Below are 23054 nucleotides of genomic sequence, written 5' to 3'. Positions count from 1 at the left end.
CGGCTGTTCTGTCCCGAGCTAGAGTCTCACCTGAGCCCGTCGATGTCTGCACGCACAGGTGAGTGACTGAAATAATAGGAGTGTTAGAGAGACTGAGGAATTTAAACTGAGACCAGGTTATGACACCAGAGAGAAGTGATCGATCGATCAGTTAGACTGTTGAGTGGTTAATCAATATCAGAGCAGCTGTTCCACTAAGCAGATGTTCAGGAGGGTTGTACCATCTCACAGAAACACAACTGTTGCCAGTTAATATTTGTCTCAGGGTATTTGTCAAAAAGTGACCCAGGTCTTCTGACCCTAGCCTGCAAATACTGTTTTATGTTGTTAATATCTGTTTTTATCAGGTGGTTATTGTGTTCCAGTCTGTCTCCTAAAGTTAACTTCATGTCTGTTTCTCTTTTAAAGCCTCTGTAGCTAGGTCCGGTTTATTATTAATAATATTTCTGTCTAATGAGTGATGACTTAGTTACTGTGGACTGATCATACAGAAAATACAGCCATATTCATGAATTACTTATGGAGTTTTGCTTTCTGTAAAAAAAAAAAAAAAGAAAGAAAAAAAAGAAAAGAAAAAGAAAAAACACGGAAATCAATTTAACCAAAGTAAAAACAAACAGTTGCTTATTTATTCAAACTGAATTTAAATGAATTCATTATATTTCCTGAATTGTATTCTGCTGTAATTTACACAGAAAGACAAATATTTATTAATGTTTTTAGTTGATGCCACAGTGAGTGCTGATGGTTATCCATAAAAAATAATGAATGGAATTCATTTATTGCACTGATTGAACACATTGTCTCAGTTTGCCCTGTTGTCAATATCTAATTACCATAATCTTTTTAAATGACTCACACATCAATTCATTTCTAAAAAAAGCTAACACTTTACTTTAACCCCTTCTATTGATCCTGTATAATCAAACAATTAATAGTCACTTTATAACAGAGTGTAATGTAGCTGCAAGCTGTAAGAGCATCGCTCTGGTTTCTAACTGATAATAATGTAGTTGAAATCCGATCTAAATGTTTATTATTATGTTATCTATGTGTCTTCTCCTGTGGATATTCATAAACCCATAAAAGAACATGTTCTCACAGCTCACGGCCACATTATACTTATAATACTTATTTTATTATTAACTGTTTTTATTATTATTATTATTATTATTATTATTAATTATCAGCTAATGGATACATGAATTTCCCCTAGGGGATAAATAAAGTATCTATCTATCTATCAATATATGTGTGTGTGTGTGTGTGTGTGTGTGTGTGTGTGTGTGTGTGTGTGTGTGCGTGCGTGCGTGCGTGCGTGCGTGCGTGTGTGTGTGTGGTTCTTCAAGGGGAGGAAGGAGAACAAGGTGAGGGACAATGAGGACGAGAAGGGAGCTGAGGGAGGACAGCACCACACTCATTGACATGGAAACCAAGCCAGAGAACAACTATGGCAGCATTAACATGGTAACAGCTTTCTGAATTTGACCTGATCAATAAGAAACTGATAAATCAGTCTGACAATTAGCCCTCGAGAGGGAGAGAAGAAGAGAAGAAGAGAAGAAGAGAAGGAGAAATATGAAGTCAGAGAATGGAGTCCCTCAGGGGAGCGTCCTCGAGCCTTTGCTCTTTTCATCAAACCTTTTATGGATGAGAAGACATTCAGTTCAGTCTCAGAGAAAAGATTAATTCTCTCCACAGTAATCTATAGCCTTTATGTAAACACTGGGGAACAGGAGCCCTTTTTAAATGTGATGATTTAATGTCATAAAAGCAAAGTAACATTACAGTGGTAATAGTAGTATACCATACCCCATAATTACATCATATTTACACCACTGAACCTCCCCATTTTTCCAGTTGCTATTGAAATTTCAGCTCATGTCCAGTGAAAAACAAGTACAAGTTCAATAGTACAAAGGTCAGCGGTAAACTGCCTAAAAAGAAACGTTTAGATCATCAAAAACTGAAAAATCCTGTAAATGTGATAGGAAACAGGGATAAAGAAATAGGTAAAGTTCCATCTGTCCTGCAGCAGTGGAAGTAAATGAAGCAAAAAATTCCTCCAGATTGATGACTGACAACTCTCTGTCTGTACAAACTGTGTTCCCACACCCACTACACTATTTGCAGATGCTACATTTTACAGATGTTCCCTGAATCCCTCATATTCAGGCACTGGGTAGAGGCTAACTATAGCGCACATCATCAGGCACCTGTTTGATTTCCATTGTGGAGAGAACATCACAGTGATTTCAGCTTCTGGTTGAGTCAAAAATTCAGATAAAATTTATTTGAACAAGAAAATTCAATGATTCCTTGTTTTGTTTAAAAAAATCATTATTTATTTGTTCTATTCTTTAATTACAGAAGCACTGAGCCATATGTACATTTAGATATTGACTGGAGAAATTGATGGTTTCTTAAAAACCAATCTTATTTTTAAAAGAAAAATATATAAGACGAACAGTAATAACACCAGGGACCAGAGATGCTAACACACAGGTAATAATCACAGACTGAATCTTTCATTTAAGGATCTACTTCATGTCCTGACTGTAGTGAGCTGAGTCTAAATCCCCTCACATACCCTGCCTCCAGGTCATGTTTAGCCTATCTTAGCACAAAGACTGTAACCAGGGGGAAACTGTTAATCTAGCTCCATCAAAAGAGAAAAATGGCCTAAGGTTTGTCCAGGATCTGAAGTGAGAGCAGAGATCAGCAGCTTCAGTGTCCTTCAATGAAACTTTGTGAGTGTTTGTTTTACTGTGGCTGCAGCAGGAAACAGGAAGTATGTTTGATTAGGTGAGACAGAACGGCTCCACACAGATTAACACTGACTGAGTGATGAAGCATTAAACAGTAGATGTTTGTTTTGTTCTTCCTCTCTTCACCATGATTGTCGTCAGTCTAATTAACAACAATGGAGACGTGAAAAAGCAGGAAGAGTCAAATCTGCTCTGGTTAACTGTGTGAAGACTGAAAACACACAAACTGATGATGGGGGGAAAACACAACCTTCTGACCTCTGAACCAAAAACAGAAATGCCCCATTAAAATGCTTTCTCTCCACTCTAGCATTGTTTTCAGCTGCAGCTGTTTTCTGAGAAATATCTGTTTTCAGCCTCCGTCCTCTACCTGCTGAGCAGCAAGCAGCAGACAGACTCAGTCAGAGAGCAGCTGGTGAACACAGAGCAACATTTAGCAGCTAAAGTAGAGCTGGTGGAGACCAAACACAGAGCTAAAAGAGAGGGAAGTTAAGTTTAACCTTCAAAAACCTAGAAAAGAAAGTAGGATTATTACATCAGAATTTGTTCTGATTCTCCTGTGCTGTAAAATGTGAGTGATTTGAGTGATATCAATCATTTTTAAATTATATTGTAGACAATGAAAGTCTGAGGATTTGATTATGAAAGACTGAAGTTGTTGAAATGTAATTGCAGCACTGAATTAAAGGTGTCTTGTGCACCGACATGTGTTTATATGCATGACACAGTAATAAAGATTTCATTCATTCATTCAATCATTAATTCATTCATTCATTCATAATGCTTTAAAAAGGATTGTTCTGGTGAGATCTGTGAAGAAATAAACACATCAGCTCATACTGTATGTCAGTTATTAAAATAATAATAATCTTTACTTTTCTACACCCAGGTTACAAAGTGCTTCTCACAAAGCAGCAGAATAAACCCTGCAGGTCATATAAGGCAGCAGAGTTAAAACAAGCAAAGTGTCTTAATATTATAGTGCAAATAAACCAAAGGCAAAGTCACCAGCAAGAGGGCAATAAGTAGAAATCAATCCAGAGCTGATAAATACCCAACTACTGCAGAGTCATTTGACCCAGGTGTGAAAACCGATTGTTCCCTTTTCCATTATAGACAAAAACCTGATGTTTGTGGGTCTTAGCAGGTTTTTTGACCAGTGGAAAAGGGGCTTTAAAGAACTCTGCCCAAGGTCCTGAAGCTACGAGCTGATTCACATGTTGTTCAGAGGTCAGGTATATAACATGGAGAGAGGCCGTGAAGAGCTTTAAAAGTCAACAGGGATCTTCAAATTCATTCTCAAACATACTGGGAGCCTGTGTAAGGAGGTTATACCACTAATAACAAGTGTAACATCCTGAAGACACACCAGGGAACTTTTTCAGATTCAGCCTTAAAGTATTATTTTTGATCGAGATAAAACAGGTGAGAATCTTCAGCCAATCAAGTGAGAGGATTCAACTCACGATTCAGTCAAATCAGTCTCTTCATTCTGGAAATTCTTGCTTTGTTCTGCAGTATGTGAGTATTTCCTCAGTCTCTGACAGGTGGAATATTTTACCTGTGCTCAATCAGTCTGTTATTATTTCCCAGAATGCACCTGTTCAGCCTCAGGACAGGAACGTGTTCAGAGATGGATCAACTCGAATTGGTGAGTAAAACAAACATGGTGCTGTTAAGTCAACATCACCTGAGAGGACAGGAAGACAGAGAGCAAACAGTAAGGAGGAGCACACTGATGAGCTGTCAGCAGGTAGCCTCTGACCTTTAACATACTTGGACAGGTGTGATAGCTGCAGAGAGTCTGACCTCTCTCATCTACAAGGGGTTTTGTCCACATACAGGGGTTCCTAATAAAGTGCTCGCTGAGGGTATTGTGACATCAGCACAGAGCAGCCAATAGCAGATGGATTAGTCTCAGCAGTGATGACCTGGTTCTAATGCTGTGCCCGTGTTGGACAGATTTTGTGTTGGTGTGGGAGGAGCCTCGTAACTCACAGAGGGAGAGTACAGGTGTTAACCCCACCCACCTGAAATGGAGGGAGGATTTTCTGAACAGACTGAGACATGCCGGACTGCTGCAGGAACAGGTGAGCAAAACAAGCACACATATAAAAACATCTGAGCCTCAAAGAGCTCAGAGAAGTCCTAAGGTCAGACTGAGACGTCAAGACAAACATGAGAATGTTTGCAGAGTGAAATTGTAAACTGATCAGATCCTCCACATGATCTGAATTTGCTTAAGTAAACATTCACACACACACATTTAAACTGTGTCTGAAAGTTAAAGCAGACAAATACTAACAGCAACATGGACTTAAAATATCCACATTTATTTATGCAGCTGAGCGGACCCTTTAAATATTAGATCACTGTACTACTGGATCATTAACACTGAAGCAGAACTATGGTGTTGCAGCTGGTTGTGTTGGAGCTGACTGCAGAGGAAACTGCAGTGTGTCTGACTAGACAGACCTGCAACAGACCGTTGTGTTCTTCATGAATTAACTGTCTATTGGTCAATAAAATATTCAAATGTCCATCCCAATGTCCCACAGTCCAAGTTTTAAATGCCCTGTTTTCTTCAACCAACAGTCCAAACTGGATAAACTGGTGTGGAGACCCAAGTATTTAACCTCTTGTGGGCGTTAACAAGGCTGATGATGTCATTGGTCGATTGATGATGTCAAACAGAAACCAATGACATCATCAGCCTTGTGAACGCCCACAAGAGGTTAAATACTTGGGTCTCCACACCAGTAAGTTAGACCAGTCCCAGCCTGGTCAGATGCGTACACGAACTGATGAAGCCTCTTGGATGAGAGGTGAAACGTCTTCCCAGACAAATAATCAAGTCCAGTTGCGTTTTGATTTAAAACTCCTTTAGGGGCTTGTTAGGGAACTTTACAACCATTAGTACACATTTAAGAAACTCCCAAAGAAGTTTCTTGCAATAGCCTGGAAGTGCATAGCTGTGACGTGTAAGTCGGATTCCCATCTCCCTATTCCTAGATGGTGCCTGGAAATGAATAATTGTATTCCACCTGAAAAGATTACATATACTCTTAGAAACGAACATATCTGATGTAACAAGGTTACCAGAATTGATACACATTGGTCGTCAGGACAAGCTACATTGTCTTTTTTTTTTTTTTTTGAAAATGACCTACTCCTTTTGAGTAGGGTCTTCCTTAGTTTGTAAGTGGGTGGGTCAGAGAAGAGATGGAGTTATGTTTTTGTGAGTTTATGTTTGTTTTGTTAAACTGAAAATCTGAAAATAAAATATTTTTAAAAAAAAAGCATGAGGCTTTTGTGGTCCCACGGGATGGTGACAGTGTGAGGTTGGGTGTTGTCTGTTTAACCTCCATAAGAAACATAATGTCTATGCATCATGTGACCCAGTGAGAGCATATTCAGAGAGAAAAGGGGTGGACCCAGACCAGAACTGAGCAGTGGAGGATGAAGAGTCACAAACTAATCCTGAAAAACTTCTGTTGGACAGAGATGATGTAATTGTTACATCTGTGTCTCTTTCCGCAGAGGGAAGTCCTGCAGACAAAGATGAGGATTTGTTTTGCCCTCCTCAGCGCTCCATGGAGCGTCCTCTGTTACTACGCTGAGGAGATCAGTCTGAGAGTCCCTCTACAGGTAAAACACCTCATCCTCCACCTGGACCTCCTGTCCAGACACAGACCAGTCCTCACCTGTGTCCCCCTGTGTCCTCTGTTCTCCTTCAGGTGGTCACTGCTCCAGTTATTATCTGGTCTGAAAAGATCCTATCCAAGCTGTCCCTCCCCAACCCCATGTCCCAGGATGTGCCCAAAACCCCACCTGACTACTACACCTGTCAGTTCAAGACCAACAAGCTGCAGAGGTGAGCAACATCACAAACAGGCCACTGCTCTTTTGTTTCACCCGTTTATCAAAAGGTGTTCAGAGTAAAGCTTGGAGTACATGATTTACTGCAAAACTGTTTTTCATCAATAGAAGATGTTGAACGAAAAGTGACGTTAATGTTCTGTTCCCTGATGAAAACTGTAGTTCAAACATTTGTGTTTAAAGTTGAAACCATTACAGTTGAAATACTTAAAGAAGTTGAAGTGGCAGCTACCATAAAGAGCTGAAGTTTTTTTATTGTCTCTGTTCAAAGGTGAAGATCTGAGACATGAAAGGATCTGAAGTGTCAGTTAGAGTGTAAGTCTTGAAACAAGTTCCAGTGTGAGTTGAGGTGTAATCGCTTGACTCAGTGACAGAACAAGAGCTGGGAGGCAATTTAAGTGTCCAGTCTAAAACCATTAAAGTTTCTGTAAACCAGATTTTAAATAATACTACAGCAGCAAACAACTATGTTCTATATAAAGATATAGTGGAGTAATGGTGCCCTGAGCAGAGACTTAAATCACACCCCTCTGTGTGTGCTGTAATCCGTTTCTCTGTTCTGTGTTTTGGTAGACGGTCCAGTAGCATGTGAATGTTAGTGCATGTAAGTCCCCCTGTTAAACCGTCGGTCCTCCCCACAATTATAAAAACACAGGCTCACAGGTGAGGTGAGTGCAGTGCGCTGATCAGAATTTCTTCCACTGAAGAAGGAACCACGCTTTAGTCTAAACAGGCCTCAGACAAGGAAAGAGATGGGGCGTTGCGTAGCTCAGTGGGTTACGCAGGCGCCCCATATATAGAGGCTACAGTCCTCGCTGCAGCTGGCCCCCGGCTCGAATCCCGCATCGGACGGCCCTTTCCTGCGTGTCATTCCCCCTCTCTCTGCCTCCCCATTTCCTATCTCTCTACTGTTCTGTCCATTAAGGCACAAAAAGCCCAACAAAAAATTCTAAAAAAAAAAAAAAAAAAAAGACAGGGAAAGAGATGAGACCAGAGCACAGGTGGAATGGACCAAGGACTATCGACTCAAATCCTGGTCGGCCAGTTCACTGTCAAAACATCCAGAAAGTTTTTTATATTTTTACCAGCTCTATCAGTGTCATTTGTGTGGCCCAGCCCAGTGGATCAGTCCAAGTCTGAATTTCTCTCCCAGTTTGACTGTGGGGCCAGTACTGGTTGTTTTATTGAGAGGAGAACCCTATGAGCAGCCAAAGGGTCCAGCTGGACTCAGAACTGTTTTTTCTTCTCCCCCATGTGTCAGAAACCTCATGGTTCATAATGTTACATGTCTGTTTTTATTAGTGACGGCTACATGATGATGTTAGCTAACTTCCAGTTACCCATATGTTGAATGTGTTTTGCAAATGTTGCTATTGCTGGCTAATTGTCAGCATTGCTGTGGAGCATATCACAACAATGCTACCGTGGGCTAATGGTTGTGCTTAGATTGTTTTTTGTTGGCTCTAATGTTCAAAACAGCCATAGGTGTGGCCGACAAAGCATTTTTTTTGGTCTGAGATGCTGATTGTCTAGAGCAACATTTAATGTGGCAGTGACGATCGTTTACAGAACCTTTAAATCCAGTCTGTGTTCCCGCTGTGAGCAGCAGTTTCTCCTCTCTGATCTGCAGGTTTCTGGGCAGCGACAACCATAAGACGTTTTTCAAGACGACTCAGAGACACCAGGTGGTGAGTTCACAAACCTCGACTCTTCTGAGTCTGTGTGGACATGTGTGACATGTGACTTGGCAAACACTCATATAAAATAATGGGTCTTGATTTGAATCATTTAATATTCCAGAAAATGAAGCAGCCCATGTCAAATAACCCAAACTGGAATTATTTCTGAATGTGTAAAATTAAAAGTCAAACTGCAGGTTCATGTAAAGAGCTCATTCTTAACATGTGAGGAGAGTGTCCACGTTTACATTCAGTTTTCAAATACGGAAGAGGATTAGCGTCACCTGTCAAAAATTTTTTACTCAGAATCCTGACTTCTCAAATTTTGAGATTAAAGTCAGAATTCGCATGGAATTCGCAAAGAATTTCACATGTGATGCTAATCCTCTTCCGTATGTCAACACCTGCACACCTGTGTTAATAAAACCTAGGTAAAGGAAGCAGAATGGAGTACTGAACAGATATATAATTGGCAAATGTTGTCAATTGTTGGGTGTCTGGGGACTTTGTCGTCCTGGGGGTCTTTGGCCCCTGGGGCTGCTGCCTACTTTGCCCAGTTGGTGATCCAGCCTCCTGTCAGACATGAGTAAAGCTGGAGATCAGGTTCTTCCTCTCTCAGGCAACAAACAGAAACTTAATAATGTGATTCTATATTTGTGGATTTACATTTTTTCAAACTGTAAAAAACTGTATTAAGAAATTAACTAGTTGAAAAAAACTGAAACTGAAAACTGAAAAAAAAAGCCAGTGTGCTGTGTGTTGTTGTTGTTGTTGTTGTTGTTGTTGTTGTTGTTGTTGTTGTTGTTGTTGTTGTGGGTTGTTTGTTGGTTTTTCTGCAGGTTGTAAAGGAGAAAATGACTGTGTTTTCTGTTTTCCGTCATGAGATAATCTCATACATAGAAAAATCAACCAAAATAATTCAGTTTTCTGTTCTTTTGTCACGTACAGCATTTCTCCTCTGCGTATTAAGGTAATTTAAGATAGAAAATAGAGCAATTCACAGAATTGAAAAACAGATAACGGCTTGATTATTTGTTTACTAGACTGAGTAAAATAATGAAATGAAAAGATGATACGTGGAGCCACAATCTTTATTTCTGATTGATCTTACAAACAAGAAAAGTGAATTCAGTTTTCTATTTTATCAGACTTGTTTGTCTATGTATGATTGAAGTTATAATTGTTATACAGACAATACTTTGTTAATTACACAGTGATAAAAAAGTCGTAGATGAATAATATGAGCAGATATAAATCATCTGTTCTGATCTGATGTTCTGATCTTTTGATATAGTCCAACACAGTGAAACAGTCCAGTGAACTCTAAATTCATACAGTCTGGTCCTGGTCCTGGTCCTGGTCTGACCAGAATTTGGAGGGAGGGTTGGTCCTCACAGGCTCCTCTGATTGGCTCAGAGATAGAAACCCACTAACTCAGATTCCAGGATGTTTCAGTCAACGGATGGACGCTGTCGGTGGCAACGCCTCCTCGTCAAACACTATCTACAAACAAACACACATCCTCAATTACACACTGTCTACAAATACACACATAATATACAAACACACACTGCCTACCAACACTCAAACACAGTTACTCTGGGAACTTTGGAAACTTCTGAACATTTCCAAATTACAACTGAAATACAACAATAAAATACTTCATCACAAGTAAAAGTCTTGCTTTCAAATTCCTACTCAGGTAAAAATACAAAAGTAAAAGTAAAGTATTGATACTGGTGGAGTATCAATTATCTCTCCACAAGAGTTTTATTCCTGGCATCTACGTCTTCAAGTTGGGGAATAAAACAGAAACAATTTATGGGTCTGTAAATTCCTAATAATGATAATAGTAATAATAATAATAATAATTTCCAGGATCCTGGAAATCATTATTATTATTATTATTATTATTATTATTATTATTATTATTATTATTGTTGTTGTTGTTGTTGTTATTGTTATTATTATTATTATTATTATTATTATTATTATTATATACACATACATAATTGATATTTTGGTGCTGTTTATAAATGTTACAAAATAATTAAATAACTGCATGTAAATTTTTAGAAAATCCAAAAACATAAATGGACAGCCAACTAGTACTTAAATCCTTAAATACTAAATTACATTGTCAACAAAACAGAAGAATAAGGCAATGGGGAAAAAATTACCCTTTCAAAACAAAACTTACAACAAAATTTAATCACTTTCATCTGTTATCATTTTAAAGATCACAATAAAGATTTTATAAAAAAAGAACAATTAGGAAAATAAATTACTAATTAGATTAAATTAGAATAAACATTAAAATTTATTTTAAGTTATCTTGTGGAGTCCCTCAGGGCAGCATCTCAGAGCCCCTGTTTTGTCTAATAAACCTCATACAGATTTAAAGGAATAGTCTCAATATTTAGATAAATCTTGATTTCAAAACTCACCTAAAACTCTGACATATGAACTTTGCCATCAAACTATAAGAAAAATATTTATATATTATATTTATATAATTATATTTTATATTTATATAAAGGAACCAACTACCCTTTGTATACATAACTAACTACTATCTGTCTTTATGTTTAAAACTTAAACTTAAAAAACTTAAAACTTAAAAAACTGATGAATAACTAACTACTAACAAACATGTCTTTAGTAACTAAAACTAGCATAAAATTTCAAATTAAGTTTCTAAACTGTGATAAAACTTCACCTTTGTTACAAGTTTGACTCTGAAACTGTGGTTGACCTCAGTGATGAGGAAGCTGTGATTCAGCTCAGTGAGTGAGAACATCAAAATAATGTCCTTAAAAGAGACGCAGCTCTGGGCCCAGGTCTGTCTTACAGGTAAATTTAACAAGATAGAAATGTGAAGTTGGAAGCATCCCAGTGCCCCTCTACTCGTATTTAACCTGATAGAGATCGAAAGGAACAGCCCCTCAGTTACTAAACACTCTTGTTCACTGTGTTCTCCAGAATCAGGTGAGAATATTGATAACCAGTTTCTAACCCTAACCTTAATCTCTGAAACAGGGCCATGAAGTGGTCAGCCTGGCTTAGCAGTGGGAAATTGCTAGAATCATCACATTAGGTCACAGTAGCTGGTGGACAAGCAGGTGGACCAGAGGTGACATGAGGACTGGATGTAGGCTCGTTCCTGCAGTCACTGTGTCCTGTCCTTCCAGCTGTATGAGATTCTGGCCAGGACTCCATATGGTTCCTTGAAGAAGGGGGAGGTGGGAATCGACCGGCTGCTGAGTGAGCAGGTCTTCACTGCTGCCTACCCTCTGCATGAGGTCAGTTCCTCCAGAACATCTGGTCTGAGATCACTTTGAGATCACTTTGACCCCACTGGGACACTCTACTTCCGGTTTCCCTGGAGAGGGATGATAAACACACGACCTCTAATTGTCTCTTCTCACTAAATGAGCACATGAAGGTTTTTGATAAGACCCCTCAGGTATCCAAACTGAGCATCAATCTTATTCTGTTCTTATATTGTGTGTTTGCAGGGTGGGTTTCAGCTGCAGACCCCCCCAGTGCCCCCCGAGTGTTTGAGACTGAGACAGATACTGTATGGTTACTGGGCCCAGTGGTCTTGCTGGAGACGTTACCAACCTCTGGACCACATCAGGGAGTACTTTGGAGAGAAGATAGCACTTTATTTTGCCTGGCTCGGTAACTATAGCAACAACACTACTAATGAACTACTACTATTTGTCAGATGTTTTAGCATTAACTCTCATAACTGTATTTGACTGTAAGTTTCTATGGTAACTCTGTCTGACTGTAGGTTTCGATGGTAACTACATCAGGCTGTAGGTCTGCATAGTAACTGTGTGACTGTAGGTTTCTATGACAACTATCTAACTGTAGGTTTCTATAGTAACTGCATCTGACAGTAGGTTTCTATAGTAACTGTGTCTGACCGTAGGTTTCTACAATGGTTGGCTGTTACCGGCGTCTATCATGGGGACTCTGATCTTCCTGTTTGGATTTTGGCTCATGGCCAGTGATGTTCCAGCGTAAGTATAAACTGTGTGTATTCAACATGCTAAAATGCTAAAAAGCTAATATGTCAGATCATGACCTTCCGGTGTTTATCACCTTTGATGTAGGAAGGAGGTGTGTGACAGTGGAAACACCTTCATCATGTGTCCCATCTGTAACATCTGCTCCTACTGGAACTACTCCAGCATCTGTGTCAGCTACAAGGTACCTGTCTCCCCCTGTTCTTCTCTCTGACCATCTGTATGTCACTTTGACCACTTGCCTGTCTCTCTTCAGGCAGGTGTCCTATTTGATAATGGAGGGACAGTGTTTCTCAGTGTCTTCATATCCCTGTGGGCCGTTACCTTCCTGGAGTACTGGAAAAGAACCTGTTCAGCTCTGTCTCACCGGTGGGACTGCTCTGACTTCCAGGAGATCGAGGTTCCTGTCTTAAACCTGTCTCACACCTTGAAATAATAAAGGTTTCTAAACTGTGAACCAATGTGTGTAGAATATGGATCACAATGAGGGTTTCTGTTTATATAGTCTATTATCTTCCATAAATATATGATTTATACCAGAGCTTCTTAGCCTGATGATCAAGACACCCTGCACCCCCCTGAGGGGTCATGATTGATTCTTGTTTTGTGAATGAGTGAACTGTGACCCCTCTGCTAACCCTCACCATCCTCTACAGGAGCGACCTCGCCCAGAGTTCACAGCCATGGCACCGATGACCGTGAGGAACCCAGTGACTGGAGCAGAGGAACCTTACTTTCCTGAAGAGAAACGGTTCAACAGAACTTTGACTGGCTGCATGGTCATCATCATCATGGTGAGTCTCCTGTCCTCTGACCCTTAAACCTCTGGCTGCTCTAACAGTGGGACATTCCATTGCAGCCATGGGTGGGTGACAATTTAAACAATGGCTGTGGTGAACTAATTTTGAAAGTAGCGTGTCAACTGACCATTGCCTGACTGGACCATACACCTGGGCCTTGGGCACAGATAAGGGGGGACTTCCCAACAAGTCATATAAAGGGCCCCTTGTCTCATTGGGCCCCTGGATTCCCATTCAGAGCCGACTGGGACATGAAACAACATATTGACACACGTTATGTTTCAGAGGTAGCAGTAAATCGACATTCCTGTTTCCTGTGTGCAGATGACTGTGGTGTTGATGTTCCTCATTGCCATCATTCTGTATCGTACCATCCTCACCATCATCATTTACAACTCCCACGACAACTTCCTCAGCTTCTCTGTGAGTACAACTCAGGGTAGGAATTTCATGGCGGCAACGATGACCATGCCCCTCCCTCTGACCGTGATGCCACAAAGAAAATTGTATGCCCTAAGGCCACCATGGCCTTTGTGCCCATGCTACTGTCAGCATCTCGTGGTAGCTTTGAAAGTATCACTGCAGCAGTCCTTGCAGCTTGGGTTGGTTGTGCACATATACTGCACTGTTAACTGCTACCTAACTAGTTAACTCTCTGCTCTGGTCATCAGCATCACTGCTCTCTCTCTCTCTCTCTCTCTTTGTCTCTTGCCCGCCATACACACGGCATAGGTACTGAGTTATTCTTGAAAGGAGCTGCTCTACTGCTGTAACAATCTTCTGTCTCAAACTTCTCAGACTTGCTGCAGATTTCACACAGAGATGATGAACTTGTATAATTTGCTTGTTTACTTGCTGCTGCTGCTGCTGCTGCTGCTGCTGCTGCCTCTTGACATTTAATGTGCAAGTTCAGTTTCCATACACATTGGTGTTTAATGCTGCAAAATCTTAACTGATCTCTGAACAGTAGAAACTGAATGAAGGACAACTTGACAAGCTCAAGTCCCTGTCAACAGGACACAGTCACACCCACGAAAACTTTCTTGTTTTTTCTTATCAGAAAGTCATTTTATTTATTTAGCCCTCAATCACTCAGTGGCCTTTGTGCCCTAAAAATGTTTGTGTCATCAAAGGCCAAATGGCCTTGCCCTTAAAATGACGAAGTTGGTTCGTGTGTGTGTGTGTGTGTGTGTGTGTGTGTGTGTGTGTGTGTGTGTGTGTGTGTGTGTGTGTGTGTGTGTGTTCAGGCTCAGAGGATAGCCAGTATTTCAGGATCAGTGTTGAACCTGTTGGTGATCCTCATGTTGTCCAGGGTTTACACCGCACTGGCCCACATCCTCACCCGCTGGGGTGAGTCACATCCTCACCCTCACCCTCCTCATCCTCAGTTTTAGCCTTAGACTTTTAAGAAATTTCTGTCGCATTTAAATCATTTGATTTAGAGTTTTAGTCAATTTAGACATTTAGGTCTTAATTGATGTATTGTATTGTATTGTATTGTATTGGTCAGTTTTCATAATATCATTTTTCTATTAGTCACTTCTTTGTTTATGAAACATGACCTTTAAACAGATAATAACAGATAATGTTGATGTACATTTTGTACATAAAGAGGATTTTGATTTTGCTTCTTTTTAGAAAAATTGTTGTCAATTAATATTTTTCTTGTACTCTGTTGAAAAATTATTCTGTATTCTGTGTTTTAGTTGAGGTTAGTGATTTTCTGTCTAATTGAAATTATTAATTATTTAATTATTAGGGAAAGTTACCAATAGACCATGAACCTAAAAACACTTTTAGATTTAGCACTGTTGTTTCCAGGCATTTCTGCTGCATTCATGTCTGCTCTAAAAATGTTGTGAGCAGTTTCTGAAAATATTGTGGAAGGTACTGAACTCAATATTACACTGAACAAACGTGTGTGTGATGTTTGATCTATTTTTGATCTAGTTTTTTATTCATTTATTAAGTGATTACAAAACAAGTAAAGACAAGTGTAATAATAGTGAGATAGATTGGACCAAACACAGAACAGAGGATACAACAAATACGTAAGAGAGAAACAACAAAAAACATTAAGAATTAAAAAAGAATATGAAGAGAGAATAAAGGAATAATGATAATAATTGCAGAGGGTACCTAGTTGGAAAAAAAATTAAATAATAATAATAAAATAAAAAGAATACATATCTCTCTCTCTCTCTCTCTCTATATATATATATATATATATATATATATATATATTATATATAGGTTATTTAAATAGTATATTAAAAATTAAAGGAAATTCTGATTACATTATTGTATCAGATTTTAATTGCAGTTATATAGTTAGTATTTGTCTTGAAGGATTCGGCAGATGAAATGAGTCAGTGTCTAAATGTACAGTGTGGATTTATTGTGTGTATTATTATTGTGGTACTAATGTATTCAGTTGTGTAGGTGATGTTGAGACATTTCTCTGTGTGTTTCTGTCAGAGATGCATCGCACTCAGAGTAAATATGAAGACATGTTCATCCTCAAAGTTTTCATCTTCCAGTTTGTCAACTTCTACTCGTCTCCAGTTTACATTGCTTTCTTCAAAGGCAGGTGAGAACCGCTCCAGCCAATTAGAGCAGGCCTCACAGGTTCATGACCAGAGGCCTTTTTATTGACCTAATCCCAAATCCCCCTTTTCTCTTCTCTCTGACCTCCCCCCTTATTCTATTTTTTCATCTTGCTTTTTTTTTGTTTCTTCTTTATGTGATGATGTGGGTGATGTAACAGATTCTCAGTTTTCACTTTCAAAATTGATTGAAAGTTCAAACAAGCTGATTAAACTACAACCAAAGGTCAGGACATTTTGTCAGTTACCAGAGGGTAAGTTCAAACAAATTAACTGACTCAAACTAGTCTGTTCTAACCAACCCTCTGATGGGTCAGTTAGTTTGTTATAACTGACCCTCTGATGGTCAGTTAAAACAGACTCTTATACATACAGAAAGCTGTGCAGCCAAACACAGCTGGGATGTGTCAGGCTGGATTGTTGGAGTTTGTGTAACATGAAGAAGCAGACACTGATGCAGACAAAAAAACATCACACAGTGTTAACAGCATGGTGCATGACGATCATGTTTGTTTGTTTGTTGGTTTGTGTCTGTTCAGGTTTGTTGGTTACCCTGGACACTTCAACACTCTGTTTGGAGTTCGCAACGAGGACGTGAGTCTGTCACCCTGTCTGGTGGCCTGATGATGATGATAAAAGAATACAGAGCATTGACTCCCCCAGAAATAAAATTAAGTAAAGAAGATAAAGAACTTTTTACACCACTGCTGAAAGACTCTCCATATAAAGGATTTAACTAATTTATTCATGAACTTGTTAACACTTTATAAATCATTTATAATGTTATAACACATTAGATAAAAAGGCCATCAGTGACCTGTTGCTTGCCAAATAGTGAGCCCACATTTCTCTGTACTGTTGTGCCTCATGTCTCATTAGTCACTGAGCTTTCTTTGTTTTCTCCATCATCAACATTTGTAGCTGCTGCTTAATCACATGCTTGTTCAGTTACTAGAAATTAACCATTGTCAGCATCTTAATGGTCAAAATGTTTCATATGGCAGATCAAATTATGACAGATCACATGATCATATCAAATGACCAGATTCATCCTCTGAGGCCTTGGCAGTATTGTTGACCTTGACATGCTCTTAACAGTCATCCTTATTCTAATCACAGCTGTCGATCACATTGTTCTGCTCAGTGGAAATTAAAATGGAGATGCTTTTTGCTGGTTGGTCTCTTCTTTAGGACTTAGGACATTCCAGCTAGAACACAGGTGAACCTGGTACTGTCAGACTCGAACTAGGACAGGACCCAAATGCACGACTCAAAAAGACAAAAGTTCAACTAAATGATATTTATTAACAAAGTACAACAGAAAATCACTCTCAGAGAGGAAAAAACGGCAAACGCCAGAGAACAAAAAAATCTCTCGATGAGGAAACAACAAAGTAACAAAATAACGTGACTAAGCACAAAGTAACAAAGTAACAAAACTTGAGTAGAGACTAAACAAAGTAACAACATAAAAAGGTACACGACCTGAATTGACAATGACTTGGAGCATGGGGAGGTTCATGGACAGCGAACAAGACGAACTGGCACAGGACAAAGGGAAACGCAGACAGATATACACGAGGTAATGGGGAACAGGTGGAAACAATCAGGGCGGGGAAAACAATCAGACCAACGGGAGACACCAGGAGGAAGGGCAAGTTACCTGAAACGAGAGGAGAGTCAAATGTCAAAATAAAACAGGAAGTGACGAGACAACATAGACACAAGACAGAAAACTAAACACAAGCAGACACAGATCATGACAGGTACCTGGTGAACTGCTCCTCCATTCTTTGTCCCACTGTTCACATCTCTGTGATTCTCCCTCCATCATCTGCATCTTACATTATCTCATTTTACAACCATTTATTTATCAGTTGCTAACATTTAGAATTGGTAAAAGAAGCCTTATAGTAAAGTGTAAAACACATCATCATTCATTAATGAGTAACTATTATTTATAATTGATAACTGATTAATAAATGGTGATGGGTTTTACACTTTACAATAAGGCTCCTTTTACCTGTTATAAATGGTAGTAATTCATTAGTAAGTTAAATGAATAGTAAGCATTAACTTGATCTTGCCAAATAGTGAGCCTGCATCAATGTATGAAAACTGTTTTATTCCTTGTTTAAAATTCTTTAATTAAACCATTCATAAATCCTTTATAAGGGTAGTCTTTTTGTAGAGTGGTATGCAGAAAAACTACAAAAATGTGGCTAAAACAAATGTGGAATGTCTCTTGTCTTCCCAAATAATATATCAACAATAATACGAAGGACATAAATATTTATCTATTTTATATATTAATGTCTATCCATCTAGATACAGTGGACATAGATAAATGAATATATAGACTTGGTAGAAATCTCTGTATTATTAATGCAATAACTCACTCCTGCCTTATTAATGTTTAAGGCGGGGACATGGGTCATAGGTCATTTTCTTATTTATATTTGTTTGAACAACAACAGAAGTTTATTCTGCTCTTGTGTGTCAGTGTGGAGCAGGTGGGTGTCTTATTGAACTGGCTCAGGAGCTGCTGGTCATCATGGTGGGAAAACAGCTGATCAATAACATCCAGGAGTTCATCTTCCCGTAAACACAGACACACACACACACACACACACACACACACACACAGTCATGTGACATGTATAACAGAATATGTCAGACGTCTCTGAATGAAACTGAAAGCTCATTATTTGGCAGGAAGGTAAGGACATGGTGGCAGAAGAGGAGGATGAGTCCACGGCTGAGAGAGGTCAAGAAGGAGGAAGGAGAGGAGGTTCAGTGGGAGGAGCAGCAGCAGCAGGAGGAAGAGGAGGTCTCTCCCTGGGAGGCAGACTACCAGCTGCTGGTCTGTGAGGGACTCTTCAGTGAGTACCTCGAGATGGGTGAGTCTAGTCCTGCTGATATTCCTGCATTTGGTTCCTGTAAATCTGGTCCACAACTCTTCACTGACTCCTCCTCTTTCTCCTCAGTGATTCAGTTTGGTTTCATCACCATCTTCGTGGCGGCATGTCCTCTTGCTCCTCTCTTTGCTCTAATTAATAACTGGGTGGAGGTGCGACTGGACGCTCAGAAGTTTGTGACTGAGTATCGCCGTCCGGTGGTGGAGCGAGCTCAAGACATCGGCATCTGGCTCCCCATTCTGCAGTTCATCACACACACAGCCGTCCTAAGCAACGTAAGACTGTGATCCTGCATGCCTGTCTCTGTGAGGACAGTTTGTCTACTCCTCAAAGAGTTGTTTAACAGAGTCTCAACTTTCTAGGCTTTCCTCATCGCCTTCACCTCGTCCTTCCTGCCCCGTCTCTACTATCGCTACACCAGAGACAGCTCGCTGAGCGGCTTCATCAACTTCACTCTGGCAACATCACCACACAACTACAGCCAGCATCACACCTCCTGCAGGTAGACAAAATCACTGTTCCTATGGCAACACCAACACACCTCCTGCAGGTAGGCAACATCACTGTATACAGCAACACCAACACACCTCCTGCGGGTAGGCAACAGCACTGTAACTATAGCATTACACATCCTGCAGGTAGGCAACATCACTGTAACTATAGCAACACACATCCTACAGGTAGGCAAAATCACTGTTACTATAGCAACACCAATACACCTCCAGCAGGTAGGCAACACTACTGTAACTATAGTAACACACATCCTGCAGGTAGGCAACATCACTATAACTACAGCAACACACATCCTGCAGGTAGACAACATCAAAGTAACTATAGCAACACACATCCTGGAGGAAGGCAACATCACTGTAACTATAACAACACACATCCTACAGGTAGGCAACATCACTGTAACTATAGCAACACACATCCTGCATGTAGGCAACATCACTGTAACTATAGCAACACACATCCTGCAGGTAGGCAACATTACTGTAACTATAGCAACACGAACACACCACCCACAGGTAAGCAACATCACTGTAACTACAGCAAAACCAACACACCTCCTGCAGGTAGACAACATCACAGTAACTATAGAAACACCAACGCACATCCTGCAGGTAAGCAGCATCACTGTAACTATACCAATGCATATTCTGTAGGAAGGCAACATCACTGGAACTGCAGCAACACACATCCTACAGTTAGGCAACATCACTGTAACTATAGCAACACCAACACACCTCCTGCAGGTAGGCAACATCACTGTAACTATAGCAACACCAACACATATCCTTCAGGTAGGCAACATCACTGTAACTGCAGCAACACACGTCCTACAGGTAGGCAACATCATTTTAACTATAACTACACCAACACACATCTTTAGGGTAGGCAACTTTACTGTAACTATAACAACACCAATACATGTCATACAGGTCGGCAACATCACTGTAACTATAGCAACACACATCCTACAGATAGGCAACATCTGTAACTACAGCAACGCCAACACACCTCCTGTTGGTAGGCAACAACAGTGTAAATATAACAACACTAACACACCTCCTGCAGGTAAGCTACATCAGTGTAGCTACAGCAACACCAACACACATCCTGCAGGTAAGCAACATCACTGTAACTATATCAACACCAACACACATCCCGCAGGTAGGCAACATCACTGTAACTATAGCAACACCAAAACACCTCCTGCAGGTAGGCAACATCACCGTAACTATAGCAACACCAACACATATCCTTCAGGTAGGTAACATCACTGTAACTACACCATCACACATCCTGCAGGAACATATGGCAATGATATTCCTTATATTGACAGTGTTTCTAATGTGTCCGATTTTGCTGATGAAGCAGTATGAGGTCTACAGGCTATCCAATGATAGAACTCTCTCTCTGTCAGTCATATCACTCTCTCTTTAATTTGAATATTTACAATCATAAACACTATAGGTGATAAAGTGGTTATTTGTGTGGTTGTACCAATCGCAGCACAGTTTGGGACAGAGATTGTCCTAACACAGCGGGGGAAGTGCACTGTCAGCATCATGATGTCAACTGTTGGTTGTTGCTGTTCTTCTCTGCAGGTATCGAGGTTTCAGGGATGAAAATGGTGAAAACACACCTGAGTACTATCACCTGCTCGCCGTACGACTTAGTTTTGTCATCATCTTTGAGGTCAGTTTCTCTCTTACATCAGGTTCATTAGATTAAGTTTGTTTACATAAAGGTTCACCTTGTTCTCGTGGTTCACCTGTTTCTCCTGGTTCACTGCTGTTGCAAATAGCATTGTAGATGCTTTGGACTTTTGCTAATTGAGAAGCAGCCTTAGTGTTGATCATTTAATATGTGAAGGAAACTGCAGGTCTAGGTCCTGGTGAGTTTCTGCCTTGACATGATGAAGGTTTTTCCTGTCTTTCTTCCTCAGCATGTAGTCTTTTTCATCGGCCGTCTGATTGACATGATGGTCCCTGACATCCCTGAGGAGGTGGAGATGAAGATGAGGAGGGAGCACTATATGGCTAAAGAGGCACTGGCTGAGAACCAGGTATGGTGGAACAGATCAAAGTTAACAGACTTTCATATGTAATGATTGTGCACAAGTCCAGTTCATCACAGTGTATCTTAGCACACATAAGCTGTATCCCAATTCAGGGACTGAATCCTTCAGAGGAGGCGGTCTATGAAGTTGTGGTCCTTTGTGGCTGTCACAGACCACAAAGGCAAAAACAAAATGAAATGGTCTGGCCTATGGAGGATTTTCTCTTTGCATCACCAGCCCTTACCGTTGCTTCACAAAACATGGCTCCTGTCGCCTAACAACCTTGACAACTTTTTTTCCACAAAAACTTGATGTTTTAATGCCCTTTGTTTAACAGTTGTACCATTAGCTGTTGAACTGAGCTGAAAACCAATATTACATTTAACAGTCATATCCTCAGGCTCTCTGTCAGTGTTGTTTGCTGACATATTATTTTCGTCGCCGGCGCACAATGAACTTCGGGATAGGTTGGACCATGAAGAATACAGCTGTTGGAGCCTTCGTTATCTAGGAAAAGAAGGACTCATTTGAAGGAGCCTATGAAATGGGACAATCTACTTGCGCCACTGTGACGCAATCGGTCTTCAAATGCAGCCTCTGAAGGATGAGACCTCTGAATTGGGACACAGTTATGCTTTCAGTTAGAGTTTGGCTTCGAGTCCTGTGTTCTGTGCTTCCAGGCTTTGGGGAAAACCATGATTCCCTCTGGTAAGGACACAGTTTCCAGCGACCTGCGACAGCGTGGATCTAAACCTTCACCACCACCGCAGAGGGACTCCCCCCCACCAAACCTGGAGGAGATCCCAGAGGAAACGGACACGAAAGGCAGCTGCTGAGATGAAGCACAAGTGGACTCTGTCCTGGATGTCATCCCACTACCTCAACATCCACATCTAAATGACTGATCAACCTCCCTGACAGATCCACAAAACCCCCGTGAGACCTCTGCACGCTCTACAAGAACTGTGTGTAATCCTTAAAGATCTCTACAAGACCTACTGTAGAAGTCCTAAAGAGTTCCTTGCTACAAGACCAACAGGTGAACAGGACTGCAGCCTTTTGTACCTTTGAAAGGTGTCTCTGTTATTCTGTGGTAGTATGAAAATATTGGTGGACAAAATATTAGAAACACTTTCGGATGTTTGCAATGCTTTGGCGTTGATTCTTGTTAGGTCCATTAATTTACCAACTCCCTTGTCCTGTTGCTGAGAAAACAGACCAGGATTTTGTCATCTAGACTGTGTTAAAAGTCATCCACATGAAGAGATTCAACAAAGATCCCTCACTAGTTTTATATATTTTTGATACATTTACGATTGTAAATATCATAACAGCAGTTTAAATACATATCTCGTTGATAAATTAATGAATGTGTCTGGAAAAGGTTGAATATATGATGAATACATTTCTTATAGGAGTCAGGTGTTTGTGTTTGTTAATGTATCCTCATCAGATCAACTGTTCATTTTGGAGAAGCAGAGAATCCTTCACACACTCCACACACACATCACATGGGGATTTATCTGTGATTCTGCTCCACTTCAGATCTATACAGACATGATGCTTGAAATTGAAGCCAAACAGTTCAATCTTGGTTTCATCAGACCAGAGAATTATGTAGGTTTCACTTATGAGAGTCTTCTATTTGGACACACAGATTGGTGGAGTTCTGCAGTAATGGCTGTCCTTCTGGAAGTTTCTCTGGAGCTCTGAGAGACCATCAGTTTCTTGGTCTCCTCTTTCTGGTGTCTGTTAGTCCAGGTCCAGCTCTAGAAGAGTCCTGGTTGTTCCAGACTTCTTC

At 40.2% G+C, this 23054-nt stretch overlaps 1 protein-coding gene across 1 annotated transcript; it reads left to right on the top strand.

Moving 5' to 3' along the window:
* ano7 (anoctamin 7) lies at positions 1-22089 on the top strand. The gene is made up of 24 exons (XM_022738431.1): positions 1-58; positions 1350-1467; positions 4362-4419; positions 4731-4858; positions 6309-6416; positions 6506-6642; positions 8278-8335; positions 11518-11628; positions 11845-12010; positions 12267-12357; positions 12451-12547; positions 12620-12763; positions 13020-13157; positions 13488-13586; positions 14411-14513; positions 15642-15753; positions 16309-16363; positions 18273-18370; positions 18485-18669; positions 18757-18962; positions 19050-19189; positions 20799-20889; positions 21140-21259; positions 21934-22089. The coding sequence occupies exons 2-24, from the start codon at positions 1378-1380 to the stop codon at positions 22087-22089; spliced, it is 2691 nt and encodes an 896-aa protein (XP_022594152.1). The 5' UTR covers positions 1-58; positions 1350-1377.
* The last annotated feature ends 965 nt before the right edge of the window (positions 22090-23054 follow it).

This window comes from Seriola dumerili, unplaced genomic scaffold (genome assembly GCF_002260705.1).
Source record: "Seriola dumerili isolate Sdu_G_001 unplaced genomic scaffold, Sdu_1.0 BDQW01000036.1, whole genome shotgun sequence".
NCBI classification, from domain to species: domain Eukaryota; kingdom Metazoa; phylum Chordata; class Actinopteri; order Carangiformes; family Carangidae; genus Seriola; species Seriola dumerili.
The sequence above is the reverse complement of the archived record's forward strand: the minus strand, read 5'-3'. Positions and strand labels throughout refer to the sequence as shown.

Bases quoted from the DNA above. Each gene is read 5' to 3' on its own strand.
- ano7 (XM_022738431.1), top strand. From the start codon at position 1,378: ATGAGGACGAGAAGGGAGCTGAGGGAGGACAGCACCACACTCATTGAC. The intron at 4,420-4,730 runs GTGAGTAAAACA...CGTGTTGGACAG, and splicing joins AGATGGATCAACTCGAATTG to ATTTTGTGTTGGTGTGGGAG. The intron at 12,358-12,450 runs GTAAGTATAAAC...CCTTTGATGTAG, and splicing joins ATGGCCAGTGATGTTCCAGC to GAAGGAGGTGTGTGACAGTG.